General features: G+C 54.1%; 1 protein-coding gene across 1 annotated transcript; it reads left to right on the top strand.

Moving 5' to 3' along the window:
• The first annotated feature begins 2,457 nt into the window (after positions 1–2,457).
• ZNF835 (zinc finger protein 835) lies at positions 2,458–8,173 on the top strand. The gene is made up of 3 exons (XM_028529388.2): positions 2,458–2,642; positions 3,478–3,568; positions 5,470–8,173. Exon 3 carries the CDS (start codon positions 5,516–5,518, stop codon positions 6,668–6,670), a length of 1,155 nt encoding a protein of 384 aa, XP_028385189.1. The 5' UTR covers positions 2,458–2,642; positions 3,478–3,568; positions 5,470–5,515; the 3' UTR covers positions 6,671–8,173.
• Positions 8,174–10,838: the final 2,665 nt, after the last annotated feature.

Raw genomic sequence — 10,838 nt, 5'->3', positions numbered from 1 at the left:
ATGTCTGTCTCCACGTCTCCAGCTATGGGTCCTCTCATGGGGTCTTCTGTCATCCCTCTTCCTCCTGCCCTTCCTCGGTTTTCCCCTCTCTCTCTCCTCTGCTCCCCTTCCCAGCTGTGTTTGTCCTTGTGGCATTGTCCTTGTCCCTCTGCCTGGCCCTCATCTTACCTCTTTCATCTGCCTTTCCTTCCTTCCCTCCTATCAGTCACCATCCCCACAGTTCTCTGTGTCCCTGTTCCTACCGACCAATGTCTTCTCTGATGCTCTCTCTCCACTTCCTCTCGGGCTGTCCTTCTGCTTCAGCTGCCTTCCTCCTCATCAGCCTGCTCTTCTTCCCCACCGTCCCATGCCATTCTCCCCACCTCTTCCCCCTGGCTCAGTCTCCTTCCCCTCTTCAGTACAGTGGCTGATACCCCTCCATTATGGGGACAGCTGGTCTCAGGACTCAGGTCTCCACTCCTCCCCTCGCCTCTGCACACGAGGGCCTGGAACGGACAAGCACAGAGCAGGCAGTGAACTGATGACAATCTCTCCATCCCTCCCCCTTCAGCCATTGAGAGTGCCTGAGACAGCCTCCTTCTTGTCCGTGTCACACCCACACACGTGCGTGCACATGTGCACAGCCTGGGCTCTAGCTTCACAACCTTAGAGGAGGTAGTATAGGCCTACTTTTTAAAAGTATGTGTGATGGCCTTGGCTGGGTAGTTCAGTTGGTTAGAGCATCATCTCGAGGCACCAAGGTTGCCGGTTTGATCCCTGATCAGGGCATATGCAAGAATCAACCAATGAATGCATAAATAAGTGGAACAACAAATCGATGTTTCTTCCTCTTTCTCCCGCTTCCTGTCTTTAAAAATCAATCAACAAATAAAAAATTATAAGCAAGACTTATTGGTGATTTTTTCTAGTACAGTCATACCTCAGTACTCGTTGGCTTCAGAACTGGTCAAACCCTGTACTCATTGGTTTCAGCACTCGTCACGAGTTCCAGAACAAGTTAACAAGGAATAGTGAGGTGCCACTGTAACAATTAGAGGTACCATTTCTCTCATTTGTCTTTCTCTGTCCCTTCTCTCTAGCTTCCTACCCACATTCCCAGGACATTCCTGTGATGGTTGTTTTATACGTTGACTTGGCCAGGCTCCAGTGCCCAGTGATTGAATCACACACTAATTCAGGTGTTGCTGTGACAGTGTTTTGTAGGTGTGGTTAACATCAACAGTCTGTGTTCTGTAAGTAAAGCCTGCCCTTAGTAATGTGGGTGGGCTTCATACAATCAGCTGGAGGTCTAAGAGCAAACACTGAGCTTTCCAGCAAGGAAGAAGAAATTCTACTGCATTGTCAGCTCCTGCCTGAGCCTGCCTGCCAGCCCTACAGACTGTAGACCTACAGTTCCCACAGTCACATGAGCCAATACGTTCCAGTAAAACTCAGCCTCTCATAGATGGGTAGATACATAGAAATAGATACATATACAGAGAGGGATCTGTCTGTATCTGAAAGGGCTGACCCTAACAGGAAAGTTCTGGGAGTAACCTCCTTTGAAGAGCAGTCAGAAGATCCTTGCACAGTTTTTGTAGAGGAGGAGTGTGTGTGAACCCAGACTGTATGTGTGTGGTTCACCACATTTAAGCGTGTGGGACAGATTGCAAGAAATGACCCTCATTTTCCTCCCCTCCTTGAGCCCACCCACTTTGCAATGTGTGCATTTCCCCACTCTGAGCTGTTCCTGCAGGTTACTTTGGCCAGTGGAATGCCGTGAACATGGAAATGTGGCCATGCCGAGCCTAGGACTCAAGAGGCTTTGTGGTTTCCGTGCACTCTCGGTGAACCCCACCTGCAGCCGCGGGAACAGGCCCAGGGTGGTCTGTTGGAGGGTGACTGAGCCCGTGGAACATAGGAACCAACTCAGCAGAGGCTGGCCACTCAGGTGACCCAGTCCCAAGAGGCCCAGCAGCGACCACAGATGGGGTGTGTGGGCCCAGCCGAACCCAGAAGGACCTAAACCGAACCTCTTGTTTGCCCCCAAATGGGGACCCGGCCCGCAACCCAGGCTTGTGACGTAACAAGGAAATGAAGGAATCGGCGGCCTTTCCACTGAGCCACACCACCTGTGGCCACCTCTTGTTTTTCTAAGCCTGTGGACAGTGGCTGCCCCTGAGGAAGAAGAGTCCAGCCCTCACAGAACTGGTCCCGCCCACCACCCTGCTAACAAGCCGTGGTGGGCAGAACGCTGGACAGCCCAAGCCCCACCCACAGCCACATGCCCCTTCTTAGGCTCCTTAGGCCCGCAGGGACTCCTAGGTCCACTTCATTCCGACGTAGGGTCTTCTGGGAGTTGTAGTTTCGTTGACTCAAGTGCTGCGGCACACAGTCCCTGCGCAGATGGAGCGCTGTGCCTTCTGGGAGTTGTAGTTTTTGGAGCCTTGCGAACCTCTCCCGGTACGCGAGTCGGCTTTTGAGCTCCCTCCGCGGGACTTGTGCGGCCTGCACTTCAGTCCCATCACGGGACGAGGGGGGTCACCGGAGGTCTGCACGGGCCTGGGAGGGCGAGAGTCAGAGGGAAATCTGGCCCGAACCCACCAGGCTAGGCGGCAGCCGCCCCAGGCCTTTAGAACTGGTCCCAGGGGGCGAGGGCGTGGGTATGTATGTGGTGTGTGCATGTGCAAGCGGATGTGAGCGTGTCCTTGTTGTGTGTCTCTGTGTGTTCGTGACTCCAGCAGCATGTACATGTGTCACCGTGTGTTTGCACCTGCGTGACTCCAGAACTTTGTGCCCGTGCAGGTGTGTAACTTGTTCGTGCCACTCAGTCTTAGCATACCAGTCTCTCCCCACATGTCACTGTGTCGTTTGCACATGTCTGACCCTGGTGGCTGTGCATAAACGAGCGTGTGTCTATGCACGTGGGGGCCTCTGCCCGTAAGTGACTTTGGGCACGTGTGCAGCTTGTTCTCCTGGATGTGAGGGGTGTGATTCCACGCGTGTGTGTCTGGGTGTGCAACTGTACAGGATGGCTCAGTGCGTGTTCCTGCAGCTGGGCGGCCTGTGTCATTCTGTGTATGTCTGAGTGTGACTCTACGTGCTGGGGCTGTGTGTGTAACCTTTTGTGTGTAGCTTCATGTGCATGTGCAACAGTGCAAGTGCACTTGGAGCCATGCCAGTGTGCGAAACTACCTGCCTCCTGTGTGTGCGGTGTGTGAGTGCCAGGCCAGAGTGGGGGGTGCCGTAACTGCCCCCCAAGATGTGATCATGTGCAATTCCGTGTGTGATTGTGTGTGATGTGATGTGTGTCTGCCCCTGAGTGTCTGTGTCTCCCCTTCCATTGCTTGTTTGTGTGTGTGCACTTCCTGGGTTTGTTCCCCTGACTCCACTACCTCTCACACACGCACACACACTGAACACCCTGCATTTTTGCTTCGCCGGCCCGTGTCTGCTCCAGAATCCTCCTTTACAGGTCCCCATTTCTTTCTCCCACAGATGCCAACTGGACCCACTGAGATATGGTGGCCAGAGCAGGATCCACAACCTGAATGGCGTGGACAGTACCTGATGCTCTGGAGACCATGAGGTGGGTGCCACTGCCTTCATCTGGGCTGACAGGGGCCTGAGGGTGGCACATGGGGGTGCAGCAGAACTATAAGTCCCTGCTCAGAAGTCATGTGCTCTGAGGCCTGTGCTGGGGGAAGAGCATTCCAGGCACCTGGGACAGCCAGTGCAAAGGCCCTGAGGCAGGAACACGCCTGTGTCCGTGTAACAAGAGCAATGCATGCCCCAGGCAGGCGGGGGCGTTGTAGAGGATGAAGTCTGCAGCCAGGGGGCCCAAGCATGGGCCCTGGCATTGCCACTTCTGGGGGCCTCACTGAGGAAGAAACAAGCTAATACGTGGCAAGAGCTTAAAGAGTGCTGGGCACATAGCTCTGTTTCTAGTGAGTGCCGGTCATCATTGCTGCCATGATAATACTGCCGCGCTGGCTTCAGAATGGCTGAGACCAACGCCTCTCAGACGATCCTGTGCCCACAAGTCCCCTGGGACTCTTTGTAAGTGGCCAAACCTGGGGACAGACTGATCTCTGCATTTGTCACAGGCAATGGTCCCAGGCCACGGTGGACCTGTGAACTTTTGCCACATAATCCTTAAAAAAGAAATGGTTTCATTTTGCCTGTTTTGAAGCCTAAACTGTGTTATACCTGTGTCATTGCCTCTCACACGCCCCCTACTGGGGACCTGGCCCAGAACCCAGGCGTGTGCCCTGACTGGGAATCAAACCGGCAACCCTTTAGTTCACAGGCCGGCACTCAGTCCACTGAGCCACACCCGCCAGGGCCGTATCATACCTGATATATTCTTCTGCGCCCTACCTCATTTGCAGACACCATATTTGAGGTTCTAAGCTGGTGCATTAGCTGACAGTCATTTGTATTTGTGCTGTGAGCTGTTCTGTCGTGTGAACATACCCCGGTTAGTTGTCTAGTTTCTTGCTGATGAGTGGTTGGATTGATTCTGATGTTTGGCTGATACAATCTCCAGCAGGCCTCCTGGCACACACATGTACCACATTCCAGAAAATGTAAGCACTGGGCCACTGGGCATGTGTGTCTTCAGCTGTCCAAGGAAATGTGGTTTTCCCAGTGTGTGCTTCCCTCAGCAGTATATTATTCATGGAATGTGGGGGCTAATTTTTCCTTTGTGTGTGAAGTGGACTGACTTTTCTTCCAAAGAGGGAACTGTCCTTGTGGGTATATGAGTCCGCTCAGGCTGCTATGACAAAATACCATGGACTGGGCGGCTGAAACAACAGATACTTATTTTGTTACATTTCTAGGGGTTGGAAGGCTGAGAACAGGGTGCCACCACGGTCCAGGTCCTGGTGAGGACTCTCTTCCTGGCTTGTAAACAGTTACCTTCTCACTGAGTCGTCACGTGGTGGAGAGAGCCAGCTCCAGTCTCTTTCTCTTATGAGGACACTAATCCCATTGTGGGGGCCCCACCCTCATGACCTCTTTTAACCCTAAACACCTTCCAAAGGCCCCACTTCCAAATACCATCAGTGAAAGAGTTAGAGCTTCCACATATACGGGAAGGGGTGGGGACACACATTTTGGTCCTGGTACAAAGCTGTATGTAAGAGCTGAAGGATTCACGTGTATGCAGGATCTCTTTAAATTGTTTTTAGTTCCATGAACTCAGTGATTCTCAACCAGAGGTGGTCTTGTACCCGGAGAGGATACCTGGCAATGTGTGCGGACATGTTTGGTTGTCACAGCTGGGTGATGGCGGCAGGGCTACTGACTTCCAGTGTGTGGAGCCCCGGGATGTTGCTCCTGCCCTCCAAGGCACAGGACTGTCTCGGGCCACAGTGACCTGATCCAAACTGTCACCTTTGTAGAGGTTGAGACCCAGTGCTGGCCCCTTCCCCTGCAGAGGACAAATGACAGACCTCCTTGGTTTTTTCCTTCTATTTCTTCCAGATCTGGTACCGAGAGGTGAAATCGAGGCAGCAGCGCAGGAGCGGGGATGGATGGACTCCTGGTCACCGCCGTCTCCCGGGGCTCTGAGTTGGGAGAAGCCTGGATACGTGAAGGTCACTTCAAGGAGCAAGAGGAAAACCAGGAAGGCAGTTTGAAGCCAGGGGCCCATGAGGAAGACTCCTCTGGGGACAGTGCCCCAGACAGTGATGCACAGGGAAAGAGCGCAAAGGATGCAGCAACCAGGGCCCCCGGGGAACCTTGGAAGTGTGAGGACTGTGGCAAGGCCTTCCGCTACTGCTCCGCGTTCACCCTGCACCGCAGGACGCACACCGGGGAAAAGCCATTTGCGTGCCCAGAGTGTGGGCGCTCCTTCAGCCAGCGCGTGCACCTGACCCTGCACCGGCGCGTGCACACTGGCGAGCGGCCGCACACCTGCGACAAGTGCGGCAAGGCCTTCAGCCAGGGCTCCTACCTGGTGACGCACTGGCGCACGCACACAGGCGAGCGGCCGCACGCGTGTCCTGACTGTGGCAAGGCCTTCGTGCGCCCCTCGCACCTGGCACAGCACCGGCTCGTGCACACAGGCGAGCGGCCCTTCTCCTGTGGCCAGTGTGCAAAGGCCTTCCGCAGCCGCGCGGCCCTGCTCGAGCACCAGTGCGTGCACACCGGAGAGAAGCCGTTTGCCTGCGCCCAGTGCCCCAAGGCCTTCCGCTTCTCCTCTGCGTTGCTGCGCCACCGGCGCACACACACGACCCAGCCGCCCTACGCCTGCGGCCAGTGCGCCAAAGCCTTCACACAGGTGGCGCACCTGGCGCAGCACCGGCGAGTGCACACCGGTGAGAAGCCCTACACTTGCTCTGAGTGCGGTGCGCCCTTCAGCCAGAGTGCCTCGCTGGCCGACCACCGGCGCATCCACACGGGTGAGAAGCCTTTTGTGTGCACACAGTGTGGCAAGGCCTTCACGCAGGTGTCGCACCTGAGTCAGCACCGACGTGTGCACACGGGCGAGCGGCCCTATCAGTGCGGGGACTGCGGCCGCGCCTTCAGCAACCGCTCGCACCTGGCGCAGCACCACCTGGTGCACACCGGCGCCAGGCCCTACAGGTGCCTGGAGTGCGGATCCGCCTTCAGCCACGTGTCCTCCCTCCTCGAGCACCAGAAGATTCACACGGGCGAGAAGCCCTTCCGGTGCGGGGACTGAGGCAAGGCCTTCAGCCAGGGATCTACACTCACGCTGCACCAGCGCATACACACGGGGGAGCGGCCCTACACATGCCCGGAGTGCGGCAAGGCCTTCCGCAACCGCGCCTACCTCATCCAGCACCATATTGTACACACCGGGGAGCGGCCCTATGAGTGCTGCGGCTGTGGCAGGGCCTTCAGCTTCTCCTCTGCCCTCATCCGGCACCAGAGGACGCACACGGACAAGAAGCGCCCCCCAGCGCAGCCTGTTCAGGGATAGCACTGCCCAGCCGCCACACCTGACTGGATGCCTGCACTCTCCCGGGAACGGGAAGCCTGTTAGCAGTAGTGACCCTGCAAAAACCTCCGAGGACCAGCAGAATAAGAGCTGAGGGTTCACGGGGCCTCCCGGACCAGGCACTGTGGTGAGCGTGTTTACGCCTGATTTTCCACCCCATGGCACTGGGGGTAGATGCCGTCTTAGCCCTGTGCTGCCTGTGAGGACTCCGAGGCTCAGAGAACCTTCAGTGACTTGCCCAGGGTCACGCAGGGAGGATGTCACAAGGCTGGGACTGCACCCTTCCCTGACCCCTCCTCCCCACCAACTCTCCAGTTATAAACATCACCCACCAAAGCAGACCCAAATAAGTATCTGTGGGTCTCTGGCTGGCCTTATAATTGTTGAATTCATGATGCCGCAGGCATTTGTTCAGTAAATTCATGAAAGGTTCATGCTCTTTGGTGAGGGCCTGGGAGGAGGGAGTGTGCCTTGTTTACTTCCAGCATCTGCTGGACAGGCCTGGCACACAATATTTCCTCAGGAAGCACTGGGTGACTGAACGAACAGTTGTACATCCCAGCACCGGCCTTGAAATCGTTCAGAGGAGGGGATGACATGCTGTACTTGCTGTGTATAATGCGCTCCATTGTGTAATGTGCACCCACATTTTTGTGCGCATTATACACAGGATGATTATGCCTGTGATATGAATCATTATACCCACATATAACGTGCATCTTTATTTTTCCCTCAAAAATTTGAGCAAAAAAGTGCACATTATATACAGCAAAATATGGTAGTTGCTTCCTCCTATGTACCCTAGATATCACCCATCCCAGGCCTCGGCACACAGTAGGTCCTGTCCTCAGTAGATATAAATTTAATAGGCCAGTTAAATGAGTGAATAGTAGGCCAGCATCCTCAGTACCACCCCTGAATCCCCTTTGACAGACACCACACATTCTGGTTCTTTCCTGTGACTCAAACTTGGTCGAGCCCGGGCCTCCACACATAGTAGGTCCTCCAGAAGTGCTGGGGGCACTGAATAAATATTTATACATCCCAGCATCAGCCTTGGAGTCGTTCAGGGGTGGGGACGACGCAGTCATTTCCTCCCTATGCCACAGACTTGGCCCAGCTCGAGCCTCAGGAGATATAAATTAACAGGTCAAGGCCCCAGGTGGTGTGACTCTGTTGGTTGGGCATTGGTCTGCAAACATAAAAGTTGCTGGTTCGATTCCCAGTCAGGGCATGTGTGTGGGTTGTTAGGTTGGTCCACAATCAGGTTGCTTACAGAACACAGCTAATTTATGTTTCTCACATCAATATTTCCTTCTCCCTCCTCCCTTCCCCTCTCTCTAAGAAAAATAAAAGTTGATAGGTCGGTCTTGTGAATAATAGGTGAACATCCTCAGTACCAGCCCTAGCATTTCCTCAGGACAATGGACCACATAGTCTGGCTCCTCCCTCTGATCCAAACTCGCCCAGCTCCAGTCTCAGCACACAGCAGGAGCTCAGGGAATGCCAGATGAATAGATGAATGAGTACTGGAGAAAAGCCCTTGCTGCAGAGGGCTGTGGGTAGCGCCGTGGGAGAGGCCTGCGTCATTGCTCAGATCTCCTGCCACAAGTAAGGAAACCGGCCTGACCAAGGTGCAGGCGTTGGGTTGTGTCTGCAGGGCGGGAGGTGCAGGTGTGTGTAAGAGTCTGCCCCGGTCCCTCTTGCTGTGGGAGAGGCCGCGCCCCCTCGTGGAGGAGTTAGGCAAAATCCTTGTTTCGGAGCGTTTGAAACTGGGTTACAGAGAAGGCAAAGAAGAATAGAAATTGGCACGCGGCATTTTCCCCGTTGATTTTACATTGGCTATATTTGACACATTCCCCCTCTGCCGTGTTCACCAGATGCGACAGACAGACGCTGTTGTGGGTCCCACATGCCCCTTTCCAGGAAGGGACAAAGAAGCTTCAAGTGCATGGGGTGGAGGTCGGAGAGCGTGGGGTCCCACAAGCTGGTGGTGTAGGTGTGTGGGAGAGCTACTGGGAGGCACAGCCTGAACTCTACACCTCCCTTTCCCAACTCAGCCTTCCCAGGACTCAGTTTCCCCAGGGAGAGCCACCGGATGAGAAGTGGCTGTTAGGATCTCAGACAAGAATACATTGACGCATAATTGTAAAGACAGGGAGATGGTGACCTACAGGGGGAGGTCAGGGGAGGGCTCTCTAAGGAGGTGACCGCGTTCAAGCAGAAACCTGAAGTGGCAGAACATGTGAGCTGCTGGGGAAGAGTGTTCAGGCAGAGGGAACAGTCAGTGCAAATGTCCTGAGGCAGGCACGTGATAGGCTGTGCAAGCGGCAAGGAGGTCAGTGAGGCTGGAGTGTGGGGAAGGGGACAGGAAGGATGACACCTAGGGCAGGTCCTGTGGGGCTGGACAGCCACTGTGAGGACTTTGCTTTTTACCGCTGAAGTGGGTGAGGATTTAAAAAATCCTCACCTGAGGGAGGGAGAAAGGGTGAGAGAGAAACATCCATCAGTTGCCTCTGGTACACACCTGCACCAGGGAATGAACCCCCAACCTAGGTAAGTGCCCTGACTGGGAATCGAACCTGCAAACTTTTGGTGCATGGGAGGACACTCCAACCAACTCAGCCATCTGGACTCAGCCACCCAGCCAGGGCTGAATGTGTTTGTTTGTTTGTTTGTTTGTTTTAAGATTTTATTTATTTTTAGAGAGAGGGGAAGGGAAGGGAGAAACAGAGAGAAACATCAATGTGTGGTTGCCTCTCATGCCCCCTACTGGGGACCTGGCCTGAAAGCTAGGCATGTGCCCTGACTGGGAATCAAGCTAGCGATCCTTTGGTTTGCAGGCTGGCACTCAATCCACTAAGCAATACTAGCCAGGGCTAAATGGTGTTAATTATGGTTTAATGGGTCTTTCTGGCTGTTGTGTGGAAAACAGACCTTCAAGGGTGTAGTGGCTGCATCGAGCATCAATGAGATGGTGTTCCTGGCACGTGATAGAGCCCAAGCAAGGGGCTACTGCTCATGTGATTTTTATTAGCATCATGATTACTTTCAATATCCCACAAATTCTACTGGGTCTGTGGCACTGTCTGAGCTCATCAGAGGCCCCAGGATGGTCTCCACGTGCATCCCCTACCTCCATTTCTACTCACCCACGTGCAGTCCATTCTCTACCTGCTCCTCCTGAGCTCATTCTTGTCTCGGGCCTTTGCAGCTGCTGTTCCTTTAACACTAATTAAAGACTCTGGTCCCTGCTGCAGAGCAGCTATAGGGGTGGGGTGTGTATGACCAGAATATGCCTCCAGTCCCCCACTTTGCCACCTGGCAGAGGTGAGCACAGGGCCATTGACAGCCACCCCCTCCAGCCATGTGGAAGAGAGAGGGGTCACCCCTAAAAGGTAGGCGCTGAGGGGTCCATGGAGAGGAAAGGCCCCAGGAAGGAACCTGCTATAAATTAAGCCAATTCCAGCCCGAACTTTAGCACAACATGAGTGAATAATTCACCTCTTTACTTAAGCCAGGGGTGTCAAACTCATTTTGACCGGGGGCCACATCAGCCTTGTGGTTGCCTTCAAAGGGCCGAATGTAATTTCAACTCCTTAACAGTTAGGACTGTATAACTGTAACTACTCCTTAACTGTTAAGGAGTTGAAACTACATTCAGGATGCCTTCCCTTGGAAGGCAACCACGAGGTTGATGTGGCCCCCGGTCAAAATGAGTTTGACACCCCTGACTTAAGTTCATTTGAATTGAGCTTCTCTATTTACAACCAATCAAATCCTAAGGAATGTAACAGTTGAGCAGTACATTCCTCAGGTGTGGCTCGTTGAATGCCATCAGCCCGAGAGAGAGGACTGAAGAGACAGGATCCGACACTTCTCCCGAATT

The sequence above is a fragment of the Phyllostomus discolor genome, chromosome 12 (assembly GCF_004126475.2).
Source record: "Phyllostomus discolor isolate MPI-MPIP mPhyDis1 chromosome 12, mPhyDis1.pri.v3, whole genome shotgun sequence".
Classification (NCBI taxonomy): Eukaryota; Metazoa; Chordata; class Mammalia; order Chiroptera; family Phyllostomidae; genus Phyllostomus; species Phyllostomus discolor.
This window is presented reverse-complemented; position numbering and strand designations above follow the sequence as displayed.

Excerpts from the sequence above, each read along its gene's own strand:
- ZNF835 (XM_028529388.2), top strand. The coding sequence starts at position 5,516 with ATGGATGGACTCCTGGTCACCGCCGTCTCCCGGGGCTCTGAGTTGGGA.